General features: G+C 39.6%; 1 protein-coding gene across 2 annotated transcripts; it reads left to right on the top strand.

Moving 5' to 3' along the window:
- Window positions 1-7,029: 7,029 nt before the first annotated feature.
- On the top strand, window positions 7,030-26,353 carry FBXL3 (F-box and leucine rich repeat protein 3). 2 transcript variants are annotated; one of them, XM_080799094.1, is made up of 5 exons: window positions 7,030-7,397; window positions 11,532-11,880; window positions 14,727-14,849; window positions 18,204-18,375; window positions 25,577-26,353. In XM_080799094.1, the coding sequence occupies exons 2-5, from the start codon at window positions 11,533-11,535 to the stop codon at window positions 26,218-26,220; spliced, it is 1,287 nt and encodes a 428-aa protein (XP_080655220.1). In that variant the 5' UTR covers window positions 7,030-7,397; window position 11,532; the 3' UTR covers window positions 26,221-26,353. The 2 variants fall into 2 exon arrangements, with proteins under 2 accessions (XP_080655220.1, XP_080655219.1); XM_080799093.1 differs by lacking the exon at window positions 7,030-7,397 and adding an exon at window positions 8,622-8,758.
- The last annotated feature ends 363 nt before the right edge of the window (window positions 26,354-26,716 follow it).

A 26,716-nucleotide genomic window follows, 5' to 3' on the forward strand; every position in this document is an offset into this window, starting at 1 on the left:
GATCATGACTTGAGCTGAAACCAAGAGTCAGATGTTCAACTGACTGAGCCACCCAGGTGCCTTCCCTTTTTACTTTTTAAAAAAATGTGCCTTCAAGAAAATGTTAAATTACACATGTGACTTGTACACATTTCTAAAAAACAGTACTGACCTAGAATCTCATTCTCAACAGTTTGGTTTTGTCACCTATCTTTGGATTGTTTTTGAGCAAAGACATATATTTTACAAAGATCATGCAGGAAACAGGTCAGAAAGTGGCTTGAAGGAGAAGGTTCTCATCACATCTTTCCTTTGAGAAGTCTGCAGTCTAATCCTCGATAAGGTTAAAATAGAGAAGATGAAATGGTTTAATTGGGCTAATCTGGCAGAGGATGGAGGTGCATAGCGGAATAACCCAGAGAAGTGGTATTACTGAGACATGACACCATGGAGGAGTGGGTGTCCTCACCAGTGAAGCTAATTAGAACCAGTCATAATAATAGCAGAGATGTAGCTAACATTTCCTGGACATTTACTGTATGCCTGCAACTGACCTATAGGCTTTACATTTAGATCTAATGACGACTTTAGATCTAATGACGACTCTGTGTGGTAAGTGATGTTGCTATTATTATTATTATTGTTCCCACTTTACAATGAAGAAACTGAAGCACAGACAACTATAAGTAGCTTGTCCAAGCTTGCATATCCAGTAAAGGCAGAACCAGAATCTTTAGAAATCTACCTGCCCCTCAGGGAAGAACCGCACGCATCTTTCTCATAGTAAGATCTGTGGATAATCTGTCAGCTTGTATGACAGGAAGAAGAGGCAATCACTCATGTTCCTGTGACTCCTTCCAAGCCAATCCCATCCCCAGCCTCCGCTGTCCCTGCATAACTAGGCAGGATCACCCTTGGTTCATGGCAGGTATAGTCTCTGATGCCACATCCCACTCCCACTTCCAGACATCGGACACAGTGAGACCAAATTCCACCGTCACCTTTCAGTTGAAAAGAAACATCATTTGAGACCCAAGGAAGAACCCTTCCAGGTCAGGTTTGCAGGGTAAGGAGTTTTGGTTATGAGCAAAAGAAGGCAAATTCAAAATAACTTCAGTAAACAAAAAACAAGCAAAACAGATGCAACCGTTGGGATACCTCCAGGCTTTGGGAATAGAGTAGAACCGTCAGGGCTGGGGGCTCTGGCTGTGTCTCTCCTCTAGGTTCCCTCTCGCCTCTATTTTCCTCTTCTTTCTCACTGTAGAGCACCTGTTATTGCTTTCCAGACCATGTGGTAGGAAGTGACTACCTACTGCTCCTGAGTCTAGATGTTACAAGTCCAAGCACGCAAGGAAGCAACTTTCTTTCCTTCAGAATTAATTCAAAATTCTTTGGGGACAGACTGTCTTAGACTGAATGGAAAGGGGCAAGGTTCGTGAGCTCCAGGAAGCTAAGACTAAAACCAAGTAGATGGGGAAGTGCTCCCAACCACCCCCCCCAAAGAGATGCTAAGTAGACAACTGAACAGGTGTCCACTACAGATGCCCTAACAGACTTCAGTACTGGATGGGAGTTGAACACGATGACTTTCTAATTATGATTCTGGATCTTACTAACTCCTGGCATTGTGCTTTTCTTGCCACTTGGATAGTTTGCCTGCCTCTCTTCTGCCAAACTCCATTACTTTCTTCAAGATTTGATTCAAAACTGACCTTGCTTAATGAATGAGCTCTCTCTGCCCGTTACAATTCTCTCTCACGCCCTCCACACCTTTGTATACAGTGTTAATCTTATTATTAGGAACTTTTTCATACAAGTGTTTTGTATGAAATAAGTGTTGTACAAGCGTTTTCTAATCTCACTGGTGGATGTTATACCTCTAGACAGCTGTGGAAGGACAGAAACCTTGTTCTTTTTCTTCTCTGCAACCACCAGGCTTCTTGTAGACAGTGGAGGAGAAAAAGGAGAAGAGGAAGAAGGAAGAGGAGGAAGAGAGAAGGAAGAAGAAGAGGATGAAGAAGAAGAAGAAGAAGAAGATATAGAGGAGGTGGAGGAGAAGAAGGAAGAGGAGGACCACAGTGGCTACACTAGTTTCTCCTGGGTTCTACTAACAGATTTCCTGTTTTCTGTGAGAAGGTTTCCCATTCCTTATGGGCCTTGTGAAATTGGTGAGTCATAAACGCACCGAGTTCTTTGTATAATTTGTGTCCTCTGGCCCATAAGCAAACTCACTTATGACTGTCTTCTCGTCACCATCCTACTCACATGTTAAGATTCTCCCCTCCCCTGCAACATCTAACTCACATCTATTCCCCAGGACAGATTTATTTTAACCACAACATGGCTCAAGCCCAGGCACTGCTCTGTGTAATATGAACATAAGCCCTATCCTGTCCTGTTCTTTCATTCTTCAGAGAAACATTTACTGAGCCAGGAACTATTGTAGGGGCCTAGGATCTGTGAACAAAACAGACTGAGATTCTCATTTTCCTAGCTCTTATATTCTAGTCAGGGAGGCAGACATTAAACAATAGACATACAGGGAGCCTGGGTGACTCAGTGGGTTAAACTTCTGCCTTCAGCTCGGGTCATGCTCCCAGGGTTCTGGGATCGAGCTCTGCATCAGGCTTCCTGTTCAGTGCAGAGCCTGTTTCTCCCTCAACCTCTCCTCCCTGCTCATACTCTCTCTCTCAAATAAATAAATAAAATCTTAAAAAACAAACAAATAAAAAAAAACATGGCCTGAGCCAAAGGCAGACACTTAACTGGCTGAGCGACCTAGGAACCCTGAGGAAGAGAGAGAGAGAGAGAGAGAGAGAATCCTAAGCAGGCTTCATGTTCAGCACAGAACCTGACGGAGGGCTCAATGTCATGACCCTGAGATTATGACTTGAGCTGAAATCAAGAGTCAGATGCTTAACTGACTGAGCCACCCAGGCCCCCCAAGGAATAATTATTTTAAAATTAGATGAACATGAAAAGCAAATGAGAAATTTGGGGAATGGGATTTTCAATTTCAGTTTATAGTTGGTATAAACTCTAGATTGGAGGCAAAGAGAAAATCAGTAAGTTAGAAGATAATATGTAATGTGGCAAAGAGAAAGAAAGAGAGAAAATACGAAAGGCCAGTTAAAAGACATGGAAAATGAATTGAGAGGAGTGAACATGCAGTCCATGAGACCAAAGGGAAGGATTCAAGGGAAAGAACTATCTGAAGAGACAGTGTCTTATAGGGGATGGGAGATGAGTTTGCAAGAGAAGTTGTACCCCATGGTGGACCTGGGTGGCTCAGTCAGTTAAGCGTCTGCCTTTGGCTCAGGTCGTGATCCCAGAATCCCAGGATCAAGCCCCACTTTGGGCTCTCTGCTCAGTGGGAACCTGCTTCTCCCTCTCCCTACCGCCCCCTCCCCCACTTGTAGTCTCTCTCTGTCAGATAAATAAACAAAATATTTTTAAAAAATAATAAAATAAAATAATTTTTAAAAAGAGAGAGAGAAGAAAGAAGTTGTAACCAGATCCCTGCATAAGGTAGGAGTTTTGAAGGTCTTTATCCTTTTCAAGGAATAGCTGTTCCAGGCCACAGGGAGATAAACAGTTAAGTGACATATTTTAGCTTGAGCTCTAGGTTAGGAAAAAGAAAAAAAGAAAAATTCTCTTTCTGAGAATTCATAGCCATGGGCCTGCCCTCACACAGGTTGGAGCCTGAATTTATCCTGCCATGACCCAAGAACCCAGGAGTCAAGAAATTATGATAAAAAGTTCTTCCAGGGGAATCCTGGGTGGCTCAGTGGGTTAAAGCCTCTGCCTTCAGCTCAGGTTATGGTGTCAGGGTCCTGGGATCAAGCCCCGCATCAGGCTCTCTGCTCAGCGGGGAGCCTGCTTCCTCCTCTCTCTTTGCCTGCCTCTCTGCCTACTTGTGATCTCTGTCTGTCAAATAAATAAATAAAATCTTAAAAAAAAAAAAAAAAGTTCTTCCAGGCTAGTAACACCCAGTACCACTTAGCAGAAGCAAACACTAAAAGCCTCTCTAGAGTGACACCCCTTCAACCAGGCTGCACAGGATTCCTACACCTAAAGCTTCACAGAAGATGAACTCACCACCCCAAATCATAAAATACATGAATAACAACCCACCATGAACAAACATTTACAAAAATCAAGATTAGTCCCCCAATCATTTCATGCAATTAAAATGATTAAAGAAAAAAGAAAGAAAGAATTAAAAACAATAGAAAAGAACACCAAGAAAGATCAAGCAGATGTGAAAAAGAACCAAATGTAACTTTTAGAAACAAAAAATACAGGGAGAGATTGGCTTAACAGAAGCTACACGGATCTGAAGAAAAAATTAGTGACTTGGAAGACATATCTGAGGAAATCACAAAGATTTCAATACAGAGCAATAAAGACATAAAAATATGAAATTAAGAGATAGGGTGGCAATCCTTTCATGCTGAATAATTCCCAACAATTTCTGTAGACATTCCCCTCCTTCACAGAGATGGAGTATAGCTCCCCAACCCTTTAGAATGATCTGTGCTTTGTGATTTCCTTCCAAACAGTAGAATATGGAAACAGGGGAGAAAAGTAATTTTGTAGCAGAGCAACTTGACCTCACCCTGATGAATGTCAACTCCAAGAGGGATTAAGTCCTTTTGACAACAGGTAGCCTTGATAGGATGTGATGAGAATGGTACTTTATACATTTGTGATCTTTCTCCCAAATAATCCTACCAGTAGTCTAATCATGAGAAAAACAAGAGACAAACCCTAATTGCAGAACAGTATACAAAACACTGAATCCTAGGGCAGTACTCCTAACTGTGAAAGTCATTAAAACAAGGAATAATTACAATGGTGTCTTAGCAGGGACTCAACATAACCTAGTTTATCTTAACCAGTGAGGGTCAAGATGGGTGTGGAGGTGGGAAGGGCCTGTCCCTGGCAGAGGGGACACACTGTAGAGAATTTAAAAACAGTAGTAATGCTGATAAATGTTGGTTTGCTTTTTATTATCCCATGTATTGGCAATTCTAAACAGGGTTGGCAATAAAAGATTCTGTGCTGGACGGAACTACTCCACAGCCACCCTCTTCTTCCCCTTCAGTGGCACTGATCTTGACTAAAACAACTGACAAATGTAAGTAAGTGTTGACTGGTTTAAAAATAAACACAAGTTGGGGCACCTGGGTGGCTCAGTGGGTTTAAGCCTCTGCCTTTGGCTCAGGTCATGATCCCAGGGTCTTGGGATGGAGCCCTGCATTGGGCTCTCTGCTCAGCGGGGAGCCTGCCTCCTCCTCTCTCTCTGCCTGCCTCTCTGCCTACTTGTGATCTCTGTCAGTCAAATAAATACAATTTTTAAAAAATTTAAAAAAACCCACAAGTTCCAAAACACGAGTTACAAAAAAAGGTGAAATAAAATCATGAAAAAAAAACAGTAACAGGGAAGGAGAGGGAACATTCAACAGGTGAAATGTGTCTAGATCCTTATCTTCTTTAGCGGGAGAACAGACTGTGATGAGGATTTTAAAACAGACTGCGATTGGAGTATGAGAGTTTGAACGTAATACAATATATCCTAGTTATGTTTGGTGAATTGGTTTAATGTGCTTTGTCAATTATGTATACTGTTAAACTCGCTTTAAATACATGGGCCTGATTTGATGTACCTGTTTTTCTCCCATTAATAATTATCACTGCCTGTCTTAAACTTCCTGTTGTCCTTCATCATTCAGTCACTGAGCAACCTAAAAAAATGCTGCCGTTCAGGTACATCCACATTATTAGATTGCTAAAGACTTTGTTCCGTTTGACCTGAAGATCAGATAGCCAGGCCCTCAACGAAGAACCGCTGGCATTTTCCCACACTGAATTACATTAAGTAATTTTACACCTGACTCGCAAGAGTGAATTCTGGGGACCCATAGAAGAGTAGAGCCCTGGCTGGGGACACTGCTTCTAGGCTCTGACACATGGGTCAGATCACGGAGAAGACCTCTTGGGGTGAAAAATCACTTTCTTTTTATTTTGGGGGGAGGCGAGAGGGACGGTGCATGATTCAAGTTGTGATTTTGTACCCAAGGACATTTCTAACTTTAAGAAAACCCAGTATCTAAAAACCCACACTTTTAAAACAAGTTAAGCAGGTAGCACTTAGACACAAAGACTCCATGACTGACGCAAGGCTTCACCTGTAGGTTATCTTTTAAATAACCATCTTCTCCTTTATACTTTCTCACTGTGTTTCAGAAAGCTGTTTACGAATTTCAGTAGTCCATCCTACTTTATAAAGGTGGTTTTTAATTAGTAGTAACTCTGACGACCAAAAGCATTTTTTAGAGAAATTGGAAAATACAAATATTTTAAGTATGAAAATAATTTGTAATCCCAACGTTGACACTGCCAACCATTTCTTTCCTGATCCCCCGTAGCTTTTTGGGTGATGGACACTGGGGAGGGTATGTGCTATAGTAAGCGCTGTGAACTGGGTAAGACGGACCATTCACAGACCCGTACCCTTCAAGCAAATGATACATTACATGTCAAACAAACAAACAACCCCTTCTGGACTTATGCCGTGTGTCAGTTTTCAGAGACTGTATTTAACCCCTCGGGCTCCGCGGCGCAGGCGCGGCCTTCCCAAGCCCGGCTCCGCAGCACGCAGGTGTGTCCGCTGCAATCAGTTACAGGTCATCTTTTTGCGGAGACGCAGCTGTGGAGGTCCCCCCAGCGACAGAGACACTGCCTCCTTTCTCCCTTCCTGCTCCACCTCCCTAAACTTTCCAGTTTCAACCGCAGATAGTTTTTTAGCCATCTAGCTAGCTCCGGCCCTCCCACACCGGCTTCAAAACGAAGAATCCCCTAAAAGTAGCAGTAGCGTCTGGGGGAGGAAGACAACAGACTCTCCTGGAACCTGGAGGCGGAGGCCCCCAGCTGCACCGAGGGTGCGCGCTCCCAGCGGGCGCAGCCCACTGCCGCCTTCCCCCGCCCTCCGCGGGCGCGCCCCAGCGGACACGCGCCCGCCCCCTCGGGCGGAGACGCGCCGGGGAAAGCGCGCGGCCGCGAGCCCCGGACGCCATTTTGGAGTCGCTGTCTGGGCCGAGGCGGTGGGGACCTACGCGGTGGTCGCGGCTCGCTGAAGGAGTCTTTCGCGGTGACAAGGGGTCCCGGAAGGAGGACGCGGGCAGCGCGGGACTGAGAAGGGAGGCTTCTTCTGGGGCAGCCAGAGCCGCAAAGGTGGAGCCGGGTTGGCGCCCGCCGCGGGACCAGAGTCTCGGATGCGGGCGGAGCGTGGCGGGCCGCGGCGGCGGGAGCGCAAAGCGGGGCTCCCGGGGGGCCTCATGTGAGAGCCGCGGGACCAGCCGCCGCCGTCCCCGGAGCCCGGGGTGGTGTGTGGGGGAAGCCGCCCCCGGCAGCAGGTAACGGCGGGAGGGGCAGGGCCAGAGCCCCCTGTGACGGCGGGGCTGGGGTGCGTCCGCCGACCTTCGTGGGCGGCAGGGCGGGTAGGGGGCGGCGGGTCCCGGGCGCGTGCTCGCCGCCCCTCGGGAGCGGTGGGTGGGGCGCGGCGCCCAGACCTTGGAGCCTGCTTGGGGGCGTTTCCCCGCGATGCCTGCTTCAAAACATGTCAACAAGGCGTGGTGCGTGTGCGGGCTCGGGGCAGCTGTCGCCCGCTTCTATTACCCTTGGCAGGGATTGGTGACAGGCACCGTAGAGCTTGCGCTGTGCTGGGCTCTTCCCGGCGTGGGCTATGCGGGTGCGTGTAGTGTGAAAAGCGAGGGGCGTTAAGATGTCAAAACAGACTGCCCTGGGTGGAGCGCGTGAGAAATGTCAGGGAGAGCCAATCCTTGGAGGTGGCGCAGGAGGAGGGGACGCTGCGGCCCCAGAGCCAAGTGGAAAACTTGGTCAACTTGTGATGAGCAGCTTCGCGCCAGCCTTAGGCGTGGGCAGCGTTTCAGGTGGAGTTGCAGACGGAGAACAGGAAGCAGCCTATTAAATGATTGACTTGCATCTCCAAGCTAAGAGGTTAGATTACCATTATTTTGTTGCTGATGATACCCAATCCAGTGCCCCAGATCTTTTAATTAGTTTCTTTTTTCCGCTTTCTTTTGAAATATTTATAAAAATGCCGTCCACTCCGAGTTTCGTGCAAATGGCTGCTACACACCTTTTCACCACCGCACTCTTCCTACCATTTAGTTCCGAGAATTAATCTCTTCCCACTGTTTTTTTCTTGCATTCCAGCCGAAGAATGCAAATTAATTTTGATATTCATGCAAATTAATTTTGATATTCGTCAAAGCACAACAGAAACGGAAAGGGAATGTGATGCCAAAACAGGCTTTTTAGAGCGTAATACAAATGGGTTTTTTAAAATTACTGCATGCACAGTTTACTAAAAGGGCTTAATACAAATGGTGGACACAGCTGAGTGTTTTCCTCAGCTCTTCTTCTGATGAACCAGTTTACTGCTTCTTTCAGAGTGTATGGAAATGTTAAGAATTAGTTCAGTAACTCCCTATGCTGTGCTCAACTGGTCTGTAGTTTTTCCTCATTAGTGTTTTTGTTTTTGTTTTGTTTTTTTTTCCTTTGGTGCATCATGGTAATATCAGTCCCAACAAATGTTCTTGGGGCCTAAGTTGCATGAATTATTTGGGGCCTGGAGAAGTTGCAGTTGGAAATGGAACTGCTGGAGCCCTGAAGAAGCCTGATTTTGGTGCTCTGCAAAGTGTCATTGACATTTATTGTCCAGCTTCTTCCTCTGCACTCCTCCTGTTCAAATGTAAGAGGTGTTTTCACTTTGACTAAAAGAAGGAGATAAATACTCTATTGATGTAAATTTTTTGCAGACTGGTGGATGCTCTGAATTGTTTAACTTTCTATACAGCAGAGCTTCATGTGTACATAGGTTTAATTAAATACTTTTAGAAGCAATATAAACTTTTGCATGAATAAATGAGATATCTTGGAAAAGATTGACATTTAAAAATTTTATTAGGTGCCTACAGTGTTCTTTTATTTTCATGCATGAATGAAAATAATACAGAGAACCATTTTTATCAGCATTTGGCCTTGCATTTTTTTCTGTTGCTATATATACTATAGTTCTGACATATTACAGACTTTTGTTCAGGTATTCATAAACTAGTAAGTGCTTAAAATATACTTTGGCAATCATACAGTTCTGTATCTAGACCAAGAGATACTATTCCTCAGTGTTGCATATGTCTTTTTTATGTCACCTTTTTTTCTCCACTCAACTTGGAAAGGTATTGAAACATACTTAAAATGGCTGTAGTGACAGAAGAAAGTAACTATTGTTAGCATCAGCAAAGTGTTATTAGCAAAGATAAGTGTGTAAATAAGGCTGTCATTTTATTTTTGTTTATATATCCCTATATTCTAGAGTAAAATGAATCATTCCACCTTTAAGTTGAATGATTACGGTTTTAGAAGATTTTCTCCAGAAGCAGGCAATCAGCATTGTATAATAAGGAGTAGAAGTTATAAAGACAGCTTCATTCTTTTTTGAAACTCTGCATCTCAAAATTATGAGTAGTTTTAGGCAGTCAGAAGAGAAATTATAAGACAAATTATGAGTTTGCTGGGTAGCAGACTCTTTGTTCTTTGACCCAAATTTTCTATGCTAAAATTAAAGTAAGCCTCCAGGATAAGGTAGAGCTGAAAAATGGGTCATAATGACAGTGTTACCTCAGCCTCTAGTGGGACATTATTACTAGAAGAGGTATTTTTTATATTAAAGATTATATTGTAGATTATACCAGCCTTTTCTCTAAACATTAAAAAATATATTCTTAACATTAATACGCAAGTTTTAATCTTACATAAAACTACCCTCTTGCATCACCTCTGTCATTCTGTTTTCTCCTTTCCCCTCCCCTTGCTGGTTGTTTGCTTTAACTCACATATTTGGAAGTAGGATCAGTGAGGAATGTAGTTCATTTATTGCACATGGGCTAAGTCCTGGGCATATTTTTAATGGCATGAAGGGACCTTTGCCATTCTGTTTCCTTCCAGCCCCCAGTCCTCTTTCACAAGTTTTGCTGGCTGCTGGATAGAGAGAGTCTACAGAGACATATTTGGTTAAGAGTCATGCATATGTACATCCTTCATCCCACACAGAAATTGGAAATTCTTACACAGTCATATGCCGGAAGAAGGGAGTTGGAGCCACAAGCCATTCTTTGCAAAAGCTGTGACTCCAAACCACTACCCTGCCAGAACTATTCTCTAGAGATAAAAGTGTTGCAGGCCTAAACTAATAGGGGTAATAGTGATTGGTCTGCACTTACCCCTTTAGTTTGGATCATGCAGTACTTATTTTTCAATTTGGAGTACTTATTTTTTAGTTTAGTACTTATTTTTCTGAATAACAAATCAAAACAAGATCTCTTTATCTGATTACACCTGTAATGCCACCACTATTATAATCCCATTACTATATTATTAAATGTAATACAATACAGTATAATCCCACTTCTTATAGTTACATTAATATGGTAAATCTACTTCCAGCATGTGTTTCTCATACATAAGCATGTGTTCTTGCACTTTCTCACACATACTTCATTTCTGTGTCACACACTAATGTCTTTAATGCTGGTTTGCTTTCCTGTACCTGAGTTCAGCATTCTCTATCTCTTTTCAAGCCCTAATGCTGTTTAATTCCTCACAAGAACCCTGTGTGTTATTATCCCCACTTTACAAACTGAAGTGCACAGGAAGGTCAGTCAAGTAATTTGTTCCAGGCCATATAACCAGTGAGAGGTGGAGCTACAGTTCAAACCCAGGGAGCTTGATTCCAGAGCCCATTCTCTTAATCATGCTTCTGTTTTGCAACAGTGACTATTTCAAAGAAACAAATGGAATGAAGATAGTACATATACACAGAATAAATACATACCTCATTCAGAAATACATCTTAGGGTAAATATTGCAATAGTAACTGATATGTTGGAAGAAGAAACCACATTTTGGACCAAACAATGCATAGTAGGGGGGTGGATTTGCTTATTTTAAGCAAAGATTGGGTCTGGTAGTAACGCATATCACAGACTATTCATTGTGGAAAGATCTGTTGGCTACTTAATTCAGATCCTTTCTAGAGGTTCTTGGGACTGTTGTCTCCTTAAATTTAAGATCTCAAATATAGCAGGTATCCGTAGATAACTTATAAGAAACCTTTGGGAAGTGTCACTGTAGTTTCTTTTTTATATTCCTTTTAGTTGACTGTAGTTTTTGAAATACAGTTCTTGGTTTAGTTTCAAAATCATGATACTTCCCCTCCCCCAAGTAGTATAGTATAAACACAGATGTTTAAAAACACCTGTATAGAATATTTAAATAACGGTTGGTCTCCACTGGCATTTTTCATTATATTTTGTTTTGAATATAATGAATCACTGGTCCAGTTCTTTCTGCATGTTTGTGTTTCTATTTATGAACATATATATGCATCTCAGTGACAGTGAGTATTGGATTTATTTTTATTCAAAAGTTAAATGTGGAAAAAAATGATGCATTTTTCTGAATAGGATGAAACGAGGAGGAAGAGATAGTGACCGTAATTCATCAGAAGAAGGTACTGCAGAGAAATCTAAGAAACTGAGGACTACAAATGAGCATTCTCAGACTTGTGATTGGGGTAATCTCCTTCAGGACATTATTCTCCAGGTGTTTAAGTATTTGCCTCTTCTTGACCGGGCTCATGCTTCACAAGTTTGCCGCAACTGGAACCAGGTATTTCACATGCCTGACTTGTGGAGATGTTTTGAATTTGAACTGAATCAGCCAGCTACATCTTACTTGAAAGCTACACATCCAGAGCTGATCAAACAGATTATTAAAAGACATTCAAACCATCTGCAATATGTCAGCTTCAAGGTAATACTTTAAATCTTTCTTTTAAAAAAGAAAAAAAGCATATTTTGTTTTGGCTTTTTTGTCCTAAACCAATATGTCGTCCCCTGTCTTTAGAATATTGCCTTTTTAGAGAAAGTTCTTAAAAGATTGAGAATTATAGCATACATTGGAAGCTGTCAGAAATAATTATATTTGAGGGGCGCCTGGGTGGCTCAGTGGGTTAAGGCCTCTGCCTTCAGCTCGGGTCGTGATCGCAGGGTCCTGGGATCGAGCCCCGCAACGGGCTCTCTGCTCAGCGGGGGGCCTGCTTCCTCCTCTCTCTCTGCCTGCCTCTCTGCCTACTTGTGATCTCTGTCAAATGAATGAATAAAATCTTTAAAAAAAAAAAAAAGAAAGAATTATATTTGAGCTAAATTACTCCACTGAGTCATAATTACGGTTGATTTTTTTAAAAGAACAGAAGTAACTACTAAATAAGTATAAATCATTTACCAAAGCTGACAGTCACATTGCATTATTGTTAATTTGAGGAAAAAGAAATGTACAATAAAATAAAAAATGTAGAGATTATGACTGACCAAAACTTAATTGCTATTACTATTTAATAGGGACTGAATTCTGGTTATTGATGGCTTTATGATATGGGATCTTCAAAGAGAAAAGAGATACAGAAATATTATGTAAAAGGTTCAGAAGAATATGTTTTAGAGAGAAATAGGCAAAGGTGTGTGGAAGAATGCCGAAGAGAACTGTTTATTTCTTTTTCATTGCCAGAAGGGACATACTGGAATTCATGCAGTGATGAGAGAAATGAAGTTGGGTGGCTTTTTGAGATGTCTAGAATAGTTTAAGGAATCACAGTGGTTTATAGGAGTACAGAGGCTTATAATGTTTTGTTCTGAGGATAAATAATGGAATGAAGACATGTTTACTAAACCTTTAACATACCTGACAGTTGTTGAAAAGTAACACATGGCATACCTGATTACCAGTAGCAGTTGTTAAATAGGTCAGATTAAACCTAGATAAAGCAGTGGTTCTCAACCCAGAGTTCTTGGCCAAAACTAGTCTTGACTGCTGTCAAAGGTGTCATTCCTTCTTAGATCGAGATTACCTGCTTATTCTTCCATATGTATCTGAAGAGGAGGAGGGAGGTGGTGATAGGAATGGTTGGGTGCATTTGGCTATCTTCCCAGAAAAATGTGCAAAGGCTCTTAGTCTGCTGGGGGTATGATTGCTAGCTTTAGCAAGTAAAATTAGAAGATGCCTATTAATTGAGTTTTGATTTTAGATAATCAACAAATAATATTTAGTGTAAATATATTCCATTCATTATTTGGGACATAATACTTATTTAAATGGATGTCCTGTGTGTTACCTGGCAATCCTAACTGAGGGTAAGGGTGAGGGAATGGTGAGAGAATCAGACAAATCCCGGAACTCCTCAAGTGTTGTCCCTCCCCCTATCTCCCCGTGAAGAAACTTCAAAAGCCTTCCTTTGGTTTCAGTCATCTTTGAGTTGTCTGAGAGTATTCTATCATAAATTTGAGAAAAGATGAGAATAATACATTAATGTCATAGATCTAAAGACTACTTCCATCCAGGGGTTGGCTGGGTCAGTGTTACTCCTTTACAGCCATATGACACAATTCAGCTGTATCCAACTTGCATAACCCTTATAAAACCGTCTTTCCTGTAAGTTTAAACATTTTTATTAGGGATTATTTATTTTCCTGAGAAAATAATTTCTGATTTACCGAAAGAGCCATACCATAAGAGTCTCCTGATCTCTCCTGATTATATTTGTGTTCAGTTTATCACTAACTAGGCCAGACAGGCGTGTAGTAATTATGAGTATAAAACAGTGGTTCTCAAACTTTATGTATATCATAAACACCTGGAGTGCTGGTTGAGACAAAGATTGCTGGGTTCCCCCTCCAGAGTTTCTGATTGAGATGATCTGGGACAGGCCTGAGAATTTGCATTTCTAACTGGTTCCCAGGTAATGATGATGCTGCCGGTCTAGGGAGCACACATTAGGAACCACTTCTGTAGAAATACTTAGTCAGTCATCGCTTCTCGGCCTTTTGGCTAAGATCAAGTGTAGAAATACTTAGTCAAAGAAAAGTATTATAAACAGCTCTGAAACAGTTCATCAGTTTTACAACCAGCTCGTCAGAACATTTTTGGGTTAAGGTAACGTACATCATTCTAGAAGTGAAAGTAATATTACTTTTAACTGATCTCTTTTAAGATGTTTTTTAGCCCATGGAACAACTAGAGCTCCTTCTCATATCCTACAGGAGTTTTTGTCCATATTACTCCTCCCCTAGGAAATGTTTCTGTGTGGGAGCAGCTGGTTCTCATTTGGTTCAGATTTTCTTGCTTGACTGGTCGGATGTCCTCATTTTACTTCACATTCATCTTTCCGTTAATATCATTAGTGATGAATCCCAGGTTGTGATTAATTTGAACCTTTTGAGTAAATATTCACTTTCTGGTGCCTTGAAACCTGTGTGCCGTAGACACTGTATTTGTATGTAGAATTAGATCCACTACCAAATATATAATTATTTTTCAAAGGCTATAAATTCATGTGTTCCATTAGATTATATATTATATAGTCAGTTTGGAGTAAATCAACTTAAAAACCAAGTCCTTTATTGTATCGTAACAAAATTTAAGTCTTGACAGTTGCACTTAAAATTTTTCAAGGAGACTCAGAAAAAGCTGACATTGTACATGAGGGTATATGATTGAAAGAATAAATATTCTTTGTAATGTAATAAAAACTTGCTTTTGTAAAATTAAGATTATGCAGAGAAATGTAAATATAGGCATGGCTAAGTGATCTGTTCTTTTTTAAGGTGGACAGCAGCAAAGAATCTGCTGAAGCAGCTTGTGATATATTATCACAATTGGTAAACTGCTCTTTAAAAACACTTGGACTTATTTCAACGGCTCGACCAAGCTTTATGGATTTACCAAAGGTATTTGTTTTTTTTTGTTACTGGTAGTTACTGAGAAATCGAATGAAGCCCTGCCCATTTCTTGTAGTGACAATGGGAGTGTTAGAAAAATAGTATACTCTTTGGAAAACTGGTAACTGTTTAGATTGTTAGGCAATAGGATTTTTAAAAAAGCTTTTCCTTTTTCTGATCACCTTGTGCTTCTTGGTGGGAAAAGTTAGAGTGAATAAATTTGCAGAGGGTGGGGTGCGTGGGTGGCTCAGTGGGTTGAGCCTCTGCCTTTGGCTCAGGTCATGATCTCAGGGTCCTGGGCTCGAGCCCCACATAGGGCTCTCTGCTCAGCAGGGAGCTTGCTTCCCCCTTCCTCCACCCGCCTGCCTCTCTGCCTACTTGTGATATCTGTCAAATAAATAAATAAAATCTTTTTTAAAAAAAAACTTGCAGAGGGTTCAACAAGACAACCTAAAAGAGACTAAGTAAAACTGAGAAACAAGCATATTAGAAAAAAGACATATAGCAGCTCCTTTTTGGACTTTCAGAGCGGATTGGTGAAATTATAATCAAAGAAAAGTAGACAGTGCCAGTAGTGAGAACAGGTATAGCTTACTTATAAAATCTTCTGGTAAATGTGTAAAGATTTATTCTTGAGCAAAAATTAGTGCAGCTTGGATTAATGCATAGATTTTATTTAAAGAAAAGGTTTTTTTTTTTTTTGGTAAAGAGTGAACTATTTATATTTATATATATGTTCCAGCATAATCTTACATGTAATTAGATGGTGTCTCTAATAACTAGTCTCTTAAAATAGAAAAATAAATAGACATTTTTAAAGATTTATTTAGTTTATTTTTATTTATATTTTTTAAAGATTTTATTTGACAGAAGGAGAGCATAAGCAGGAGGAACAGAAGGCAGGGAGGGGGAGAAGCAGGCTCCCTGCTGAGCAGGGAGCCCAATGGTGGGGCTCAATCCCAGGACTCTGGGATCATGACCTGAGCCAAAGGCAGACGCTTGACTGACTGAGCTATGTAGGCACTCCTGTTTATTTAGTTTAGAGAGAAAGCACATTCTAGTGGGAAGGAGGGGCAAAGGGAGGTGGAGAGGGAGAGAATCCCAAGCAGACTCCTCCCCCAGCATGGAGCCCAACGTGAAGCCCCATCCCATGACCTGAAGAGCTGAAATCAAGAATCAAATGCCCAACTGACTGAGCCACTTAGGTGCCGCAAGTGTGCATTTTTAGAAAAGCAATTGATAAAGGTTCCCTGAGTATGTTAGTTAATGTTGGGTAGATAAGCATCTAACAATAATTTGAAAGTTTTTTTATCAGAGTACACTGCAAACTAAAATATAGATATCCATTTAACATACCCTAATAGTTTAATTTATAAGGATGATTCAGGAAGAAATAGTATTCAGTTGAGTGTGTTATAACCCAGGTGGTAATAGAATGGGATATCAGTAACAAATATATCACCAACTGATTACAAAGTCTTATTTGATGTTATTTTTTGAGAGAGCAAGTAGGAGCAGCTGGGGTCAGGGGCAGAGTGAGAGGGAGAGAGAGAATCCCAAGAAGGTTCCACGCCTCATGTGGAGCCCAATATGGGGCTTGATCTCATGACCCTAAGGTTATGACCCGCGCCCCTATGCACCCCCACTTGATTTTTTAAATGGTTCTTTACATACAGTTGAGATAAAATGTTTTCCTCATTTAAGATAAGGGGATGGGTAAGATACTCTGTTCAACATTTTAAGAATGTAAGTATGTGAGTCAGAGCACTGTGGTTCTCAAACTTAATGTGCATGAAAATCACCTGAGAAGCTTTGAGATTTTAGATTACTTTCCCTATCCTGAATTTTCCCCTCCTTTTAGCAGTACAGGAGATTCTGATTAAGTCAGAGTACTGACTTATATATAGGAAATTATATATTCTGAATTGATTTTCTATGTACCTAATTAAAAAACAAATATATATTATAAAACATACCATATTAAAAGGTATGCTGGACAAATTTAATTTTCTTTTTTCTTGTTATTCAGGATTATCATACATGTCTAGTATTTAGTACTGTACATTAGTAGTTTTTCTTTGGGTACTGTGATGCATCTGGTAGGATGGCTTCCTTCCTTAATTAAATGGTTCTAAGATGCTTATTATTAAGTTCTCCCTGCCTCCACCTTGACCCCCATTTGGGCTCTTGTAGAAGATTGAAATAGGGTGTTTCTATATCTTGGAAATCCTGGGAGAACAGAAGAGAACATAAAAGAAGTTGTATTTGACCAGAGATAAATCTGAGGGAAATGGGGAAAGGGCAGTGATACAGTTATGAGTATACTAATGACATGTGACTGTACAAGGTATAATTGAGTTTGATGTCAAAGTATTAGGAGAAGATAGGTCAAAATTTAATTAGTTAACTAGTTATTTAATTGTAGGTGAAAAGAAAGTTAGGGAATGTGACCATGAAAATGGTGTTTCATTGTACTTTCTTGGCTGTTAGCCTGCCCTCATTCCTTTTAACTGCTGTAGTGAATTTATAAAGCTAAGTGGAGGGTGAGATTGGTTATGTAGAAGATGATATTGGAGCATATGTCTACCTCTCTTTCCTACTCCTGGATTCCTCGTCCATTGGTTTAGCTGATTCCAAGTTACATACTCTGACCGTGCTTTAATTCCTGCTATTCTGCAGTGGTTCCTTTAGGTCAGATTCCAACATAATTACATGTATATAAGAAATGCAGTAATAATAATTGGTACATTTGTGGGGAAATACACAATTAAATAGCTTGAAAATATTGTAGATAATTTAACATATTTAAAGGAGTTTTAAACTTGGAATTTTGTTTAGGTATGATTTTCCTTATTTTAGAATCAAATTTTCTGTGAGCTTTTTTATATTCCAGGTGAGTCTTTCATAGCTTCTGAGTTGATTTTTCTTATAATTTTAATGATTATGCTAATAATTATTAATGTTTTAATGGTCATTATCAGACCAAAAAGAATGCAGTTCAGTGTTATAAAACAATGGAGTAGGGTTTCCAGATAAGGTGATACGAAGTATCTGAGAGGTATTCTCATCCTGGATTCCGTAATTTGTCTTTTTACTCACCAGTGACTGTTGTGATTTAGAGACACTCATCGTGAGGCTTAAAATCTCTTTCTTCTCCTACAACTAAAAAGCTTTTCCTCAAAGATAACAAATAGTCACCTCTCTTTTTTGCCTGTCTCCAACAACAGAGTGGAGGGATGCTACCCCTCAAATAGTTATGGAATATATCATTGGGGTTCAGATGGATCCTTATGTGAATTATATGAACACCCCTCAGTTCTCTTTTATGAAAATTGCAACTGTTTTAATTTTTTTGCTTTTCAGTCTCACTTTATTTCTGCACTGACGGTAGTGTTTGTAAACTCCAAATCCTTGTCCTCGCTTAAAATAGATGATACCCCAGTAGATGATCCATCCCTCAAAGTACTAGTGGCCAACAACAGCGATACACTCAAGCTTCTGAAAATGAGCAGCTGTCCTCACGTCTCTCCAGCAGGTGTGTTGTTTTTTTGCCAGATAACATGTTAGTAAAATGTATTGATGCATTTATCAAATTAAAAACTGTGATCATTAACCTCACAGATCGGTCAATATTGTTTCATCTTTTTTGTATAAACATTTAATATTAATGTCATAATACAATAACATAAAGTCTTTAGCATTCCTAACCTAGACACTTAACTTTCAACTTATTTTCTACTCTTATTTGGCAACTTGTGTCCAACCTGTTCAAGAAAGTGGACATATTTAAAAAAAAAAAAAAAAAGACAGTATTAGATCTGCCTGAGGTTGCCCATTCAGGTAAGATAGAATTTACTCTAATTGTAGTTGAGCCAGCAGGGTGTAGGTTTTGAATCAGAGCAATTTCGAAATTGCTTTTCTTCTCACTGTGTAGAAGGAGGAGAACTATGCTAAAGTTGCCACCTTAGATTTTGCAAGATAACCCTTTTCTTAAGTTGAGTTTTGGAGCTGAGAGCCCATTGAATGGGCAATAGCACTATGAAAGCTCTTTCCAACTTTTATAGAATTTTCTAAGCATTACTACATTATTCATTTTGAGATCTTTTAAATTCCAAGTGGTTCGTATGGTAAAGTAAGTATAAACTTGCACTTGGTATTACTACTCCCTGAGGCTTCAGTTCTGACACATCTTCCCACTGTTGACATCCCTCCCAGCCTTTTGGCTGTGTTATTTGGGAAGCCTGTTTTTAAGACTGTTAAATCCTTGATGTCATTACAGCTTCTTGCCGTGACTAAAGCCTGGCTTTCCCCCAAGAAAATGATTTCCTTTTGGATGGAGACTACTTTATTTGTTGTCCATGTGTCCTACATGGAGGGTCTTGGTGATTGGAATGGCTAGGTGTATTGCAGTATTTCCCTAGTTGATTCTGCCACTTCTAGATTACTACTAAAAGTGCTAATCTAATAAAAGAGAATTTAAGAAGAATGGACCTTTGACACTTATTCTAATGCGACCTTGGTCACATTTTCTATCTACTGTATAGGTTTGCTATGAGAGCATGGTCCACATTTCATAGCTTCATAATGTGCAAGGTCCTTTGTATCCTGACCTCCTCCTGTCTCTTTAATCTTGTTTGCTATTCATTTACCTTCTGCTTTTACTTGAGTCCTACATAACTATGATTCTTAGTCTCTGTGTGTGCGTTAATACACTGTACTTTGTGGAATTCAGTTTTTCTCTCCCTTCTTCCTCTACCTAACTCCAGGCCTTCCTTCAGAATTCTGGTTTTGTTCTTATTTCCTCCTCTCTGGTTTAATTCCCCCATATGTTTTTTCCATAGTACTCTGAACATAATTTACAGTACTTCCCATACTATACTATACTAAGAGAGCCGTTAGGTCTCTAGTTTCTCTGTGAGACTGTGAGTTCATTATTCTCTTTATCCTGGTCCATCTCCTGTTCATTTACTTTTATTAAATATATACACATCAATTCTGATAGTATGTATAAACTTGTGTGGTCTTACCTAATGGCTTTGGGCAAGTTGTTCAGAAAAGGAAATGAAAGAGAGTACTTGTAATGCTTTTTAATTTAAGAGTATAACCATAGAGAATTTCAATTTAAAATTTAACATATTTGCATATTTTCTTTCTATCCATATTTTGCATATTGGGACTATTCTTTCTCTAAGTTGAAATTAAGGGCTATTTTCTATTATTTTTTCACTGTATATTTTATCAAACTTTTTTCCCATTTCATATAGTCCTTATAATTGTCTACTTCCTTGATTTCTAGGCACCATTTGATACTAGTGACTTGACTGATACTGTACTCTTGATTTTCCTCCTTCTCTGATTTTTCCTACCATTTCTTTTGCTGATTTTTCTTTTCATTCCTTAAATTTTGGTGTTTCACTGTGTTCTGTGCTGGGTCTTTTTTTGTTTTACTCCGCACTCTGGGCTGTGTCATGGTCATCTATGGCTTCAGTTTCATTCTGTATGTTAACACTTCCCAGTTACAGTTACTCGAACTCCAGAGCAATGTGTGGAGCTGCCAGTGGCCCAGTTGCTCTGGAGTGTCTCACTGGTACTTCAGACTTATAATGAACTTTCTTTTCCCTCTATCCAAATCTCTTGCTTTGTCCTGTGTGCTATCTCGGTAAATGGTACCATCCATTCTAGTTGTCAGAGACCTGACCGACATCCTTGATTGTTTCCTGCCCTTTCTATATCCCTTCAGTCACCAAGGTCTGGTGACTCCCATCACTAAAGTATGCCTTGAATCTCTAGATTTGTGTCGATCCCTTCTCCAGCCCCTCGTTCATGTTGCTGAAGCCCTAAGCTGCAGTGTGGTGGTATTTGGCATTGGGTTGGAAGAGTAGTTAGGTCATGAGGGTAGAGCTCTCATAAATGGGATTAGTATCCTTGCAAGAAGAGACAGGAGAGGGGCACCTGGGTGGCTCAGTGGGTTAAGCCACTGCCTTCGGCTCAGGTCATGATCTCAGGGTCCTGGGATCGAGCCCCACATTGGGGACCCTGCTTCCCCCGCCCCCGACTGCCTCTCTGCCGACTTGTGATCTCTGTCAAATAAATAAATAAAATCTTAAAAAAAAAAAAAAAAAAAGAGACAGGAGAGAGAGGATCTGTTTTTCACCATGTGAAAGCTCAGCAAGAAGGTGGCTATCCACAAGTCGGCAAGAATTGCGGTCCTCACCAGAACCCAACCATGCTATTAACATCCTGATGTTGGACTTCCAGGCTCCAGAACTATGAGGAATCAATGCTTATTACATACACCATCCTGTGTGTGGTATTCTGTTAAGCAACCTGAACTAAGACACTCTACCTTTCTTCATCTCCACTCTTCCTACTCTAGTACAGGCCCCCATCTTTGTGTCTTTGTATGCAGTGCCCTCTTTTTTTTTTTTTTTTTTTGAGATTTACTTATTTTATAGGTCTGTTTTTTTGTTGTTTTTTGTTTGTTTGTTTGTTTTTAATTTTATTTATTTGACAGAGAGAAATCAGAGCTAGACAGAGAGAGGGGAAAGCAGGCTCCTGCTGAGCAGAGAGCCTGATGCGGGGCTCGATCCCAGGACCCTGAGATCATGACCTGAGCCGAAGGCAGAGGCTTAAACCACTGAGCCACCCAGGCGCCCCGAGATTTACTTATTTTAGAGCAAGAAAGTGACAATGTGAGCATGAGTAGGGTGGGGAGGAGGAGCAGAGGGAGAGGGATAAGCAGACTCTGTGCTCATTGAGAAACCCAATGTGGGGCTCAATCTCATGACCCTGAGATCGTGACCTGAGCTGAAGTCAAGAGTCTGTCTGATGCTTAACCGACTGAGCCACCCAGGTGCCCTGGTGCAGTACTCTCTTACACTGATATCCTAACTTGCAGGCTGCTCTTCTTTAATGTGATTTCCATGTTACAGATAGAATAATCTTTCTGAAATACAAATCTGATTTTTTTCTCCAGTTTTCTTCACTACTTGTCACTATGCTTTATGTAAGATCCCAACTCCTTATTGAAGCTGAAAAGGTTCCCATATGATCTAGCCCTTGCCTGTCTGTTGGGTTTCATCCATAAAGTGTTACCTTACTTGCATCACTGTATGTTGAGCTCCTAGAAGGCTTGTGTTTTCTTCCATGTCTGGGTGTTCACACAGGAAATATTATTCACTTTCCTTCTCCCTCACTTTTTGCCCTCACTTGATCCTTCTAATTCTTAATGTCTCATTGTGTTAGTTCTGGGAAATTTCCTGGATTCTCTTGTTACCACTCCCAGAACATTCTTTTTTTTTTTTTTTAAGGATTTTTTAAAAAGATTTTATTTATTTATTTGACACAGAGAGAGAGATCATAAGTAAGCAGAGAGGCAGGCAGAGAGAGCAGGGAAAGCAGGCTCTCTGTTGAGCAGAGAGCCCGATGGCAGGGCTCCCAGGATCCTGAGATCAAGACCTGAGCTGAAGGTAGAGGCTCAAGCCACTGAGCCACCCAGGCACCCCCAGAACATTCTTGTTTCATTATCTGCTGCCTTTTCTCAGGATAAAGATGTTTTGTTCATGTTACATTTTATTGTCCTAAGTCCAGTGCTTGATATGTAGACACTAATTAAATATCAGCCAAACTAATCAACATTTAGTTACTCAGTATTCTGTGTTGTTGATAAGCCAATGTTAGTCTTATAATTCTTTTAGGGTTGGATACTTGTTTCTACATTCTTGCTGTGATTTAAAAAATGAACTATTTTGGCACCTAACAGCTTGCTTCTACTAATTTCTTCCATAGGACAGGATTAAGTGGAAGAACTAGGTCAGAGGGTCTGAATCTTTTTTATTCTTTTTACCATTTTTTCTTCTAATTGAGTTTTGTAAATTTATATAATACCACCAATAATGAATTTTTGTACAAGTTATAGCATGTATCAGGGTTTCATTTCTTTTTATTGCCAAGTGATACTCCTTTGTATGGATATATACCACGTTTATGTATTGTTCATTTGATGGATATTTGGGTTGTTTCCACTTTTTGACTGTTACAAACAATGCTGCTGTGAAAACTCATGTAAGATTTTGTGTGGACATAAGGCTTAATTTCTTTTGGGTATATACCTATGAGTGGAATTGCTGAGTCATATAGTAACTGTTCGAGTTTTCTATTGCTGTGTAACTAACAACTGCAAATTTAGTAGATTAAACCAACACTGATTTAGTAGGATCACAGTTCTGTAGTTCAGAACTATAGGCCTTGCTCAGTTAGCTTGTCTGCTTAGCCATAGAAGTTCTGAGTCTGACTCTTTTTCTGCAGTTGGCCAGAGCAAACTCAGCTTTTGAAGGGCTCATGTGATTAGAGTCAAACGACCTAGACAATCGTACTAAAGCCAGCTCTACAGTATAATATAACATAATCATAGGGGTGGTATCTTACCACATTTATAGGTTCCAGGTGGTTATGTTGTGGAATCTTGGGGATCACTTTTAGAATTATGCCTGCCACAGCTGCTTTAATAGTTATCAAATGGTGTCTCAGTTTCTTTTATTTACATCTTTGGTTACCATTCCCCATTTGTTTTCTTTTTATATTATTTGTATTTGCTTTCTTTTTATATTATTTGTATTTGTTTTCTTTTTATATTAGGCTTTATGAGATTGTAAAGAACAGATATCAGGTTATCTTGGGTAATGATTTATTTCAAAATATATACACACCTTATGGAGAGTGGAAACTTTGCCATGGCTGAATGCTGTGGCTGAAAGCACAGATGTCATTATGTTACGTTTTATGTGTTACGTTATGTAATGTTATGTTATGTTATGTTATGTTACATTATGTTATGTTATGGAAGCCTGGGTAGCTCAGTTGGTTAAGCATCTGCCTTTGGCTCAGGTCATGATCCTAGCTAGAGTCCCAGGATGGAGTCCCAAACTAGGCTCCTTGCTCAGGGGGACCCTGCTTCTCCCTCTGCCTCCTGCTCCCTCTGCCTGTGTTCTAAAATAAATGAAATCTTTTTTTAAAATTTAAGATTTTATTTATTTTAGAGAGAGTATAGTGGGGAGGAGCAGAGGGAGAGGGACAAACAGACTCTGCACTGAGCACAGAGTCTGATGTTGGACTCGATCCCACAATCCTGAGATCATGACCTGAGCTGAAACCAAGAAGCAGACACTTAACTGACTGAGCCACAAAGGTGCTCCAGCACAGATATCTTTTATTCCCTCTTTTGTGACTCTTACACTGGTGATTCAGTTTATCTCTTCACTGATTGTATTGCCTATATTCTCCTTCCACTGCTATTAAACTTTATCTTATTGGTCCCTCTCTGTCTTGTCTCTTCTCAAGCAGTAGTTAAGCACATGAACTTAAGAGTCACTCAGTCTGTGTTTGAATTCCAGCTTTGCTGTCTTTAGCTGCATCAGCTTCAAAATAGAAATAATACTTATTTTTCTAGATTTTTTTGAGTATTCATGGGATAACATATCAAGTATCTGACATACCATAATTACACAATAAATAGTAGATGTGTGTTTTGTTTCTATCCTTGTTTCTAAATACAAGAAATAAATGGTTTGAATGGATCATTTATCAAGTAGTACAGGCTCTCTGTTTGGGGTAGAATTTTTATACTAGGCCATTTCAGAGATCAGGTACTCACCTTTGGTAAGATCTGCTGATAAGGGTTTGGGGCTTGGGGCAGTTCTGAAGCACAGTGCCCTGAGTTTAGGGAAACATTTCTAGAACTGCTTTCTGGATATGTTAGAATATGTTAGTTATATTTAATATTTCCATTCACGTGAATTAGTTACCTTGGACTCATTTATCTAGTGGTATCTTGCACTATTAGCAGTTAAAACTCTTTGTTGCTCATCTATTAGAAATATTTTTTAAAAATTTGTCAAATGTTTTATTTAAGTTACATTGATTCTTTTATATGGCTTTGCCTTTTTTTTTTTTTTTAATTAGGATTAAGTTTTCAGTTTAAAAAAATGTCCTTTGGCCTCTATAGCAATGATCACTTAACTTTTCTTGGCTTAACTTACAAGTTCGGTGTTAATAAGTTTTTTAAAGAATATGGCATTGTCCATGCATAACTGGGGTAAACTTTACTAAGTAAGTTATGGAATATTAACATATAACTAACACTTGAGCAACATAGGTTTGAACTTTGTGGGTCCACATGTGGTTGGTTTGTTGTTGTTTTTTTCAATAAATACATATATTATAAATATATTTCCTGTTAGATTTTCTTAGTATTTTCTTTTTTCTAACTTTATTGTAAGAGTGTAGCACAGAATATATTTAACATACAAAATATGTATTAATTGACTATGTTATCACTAAGGCATCTGGTCAACAGTAGACTATTAGTGAATAAGTGTTGGAGGAGTCAAAAGTTACGCACAGATTTTTAACTGTACAAGGGTCAGTGTCCCTAACCTCAGTGTTGTTCAAGTGTCAACTGTATTTATTAATAATTTATGATGTAAGTTGTTAAGTGAGCTTCTTGTTCTTTTTAAGGTATCAGATTTAGAATCTGTCTCATTGTTATTAGACAGAATTAGTAATAGGTTTTTAAATGTTTGTGACTTTTTGTTAGTCCAACCATATAACTAAATTGTAGTTTTGTGATCAGAAAATATGTAAGCCTTTATTGTGAGACATGTACTTGATTAACTTTTTTGAACAGATAATGAACTTGTACAAAAATTTGTAAATAATTAGATCTTTTTTCTTTCAAGGTATCCTTTGTGTGGCTGATCAATGTCATGGCTTACGTGAACTGGCCCTGAATTACCACTTGTTAAGTGATGAATTGCTGCTTGCTTTATCTTCTGAAAAACATGTCCGATTAGAACATTTGCGCATTGATGTAGTCAGTGAGAATCCTGGACAGACACACTTCCATACTATTCAGAAAAGCAGCTGGGATGCTTTCATCAGACATTCACCAAAAGTGAACTTAGTGATGTATTTTTTTTTATATGAAGAGGAATTTGATCCATTCTTTCGGTATGAAATACCTGCCACCCATCTTTACTTTGGGAGATCAGTGAGCAAAGATGTGCTTGGCCGTGTAGGAATGACATGCCCTAGACTAGTTGAACTAGTAGTATGTGCTAATGGATTACGGCCACTTGATGAAGAGTTAATTCGCATTGCAGAACGTTGTAAAAATTTGTCAGCTATTGGACTAGGGGAATGTGAAGTCTCATGTAGTGCCTTTGTTGAGTTTGTGAAGATGTGTGGTGGCCGCCTGTCTCAGTTATCCATTATGGAAGAAGTATTAATTCCTGACCAAAAATACAGTTTGGAGCAGATCCATTGGGAGGTGTCCAAGCATCTTGGCAGGGTGTGGTTTCCAGACATGATGCCCACTTGGTAGACTGAATGATGTAGGACATGATGAATAGCACCTTAACATTAAGCATATTGTATTGTAATAAGAGTTTATATCCTGTAGTTCTGATGTAATTCTATTTTGTGGCATGGAAATTTGATACCTGCATTGAATATGTAAGGATTGTTTATTGGAAGACTCATGGACCAGTTTTGGTCAGAAAACTTTATCTCTTTCTTTAGCCTAATAGCAATCGAAGCTCAGAAGAAGTTTTTTAAATGTGGTTCAGATCTGAAAGTAATAACCAGTTATGAAGATTAGCAGTCTGAAAGAAACAAAACCTGTATCTTACAGTATCTGAGAAGTGAGTACTAATACGTTTTCCAAAGTTATGTCCTCTATGCATTTTTTAAAAATGTAAACTTGACATTTTAGGGTCTTCAGTTATACATACACCTGTTATAAGGTGTTTAATATAGCTCAGGACAGAGCATTTTGTGAGAAAAATGTAGGATATGTCATATCGAATGAAAGAGATTGG

Source organism: Martes martes (genome assembly GCF_963455335.1).
Source record: "Martes martes genome assembly, chromosome: 3".
In the NCBI taxonomy this organism is placed as follows: Eukaryota; Metazoa; Chordata; class Mammalia; order Carnivora; family Mustelidae; genus Martes; species Martes martes.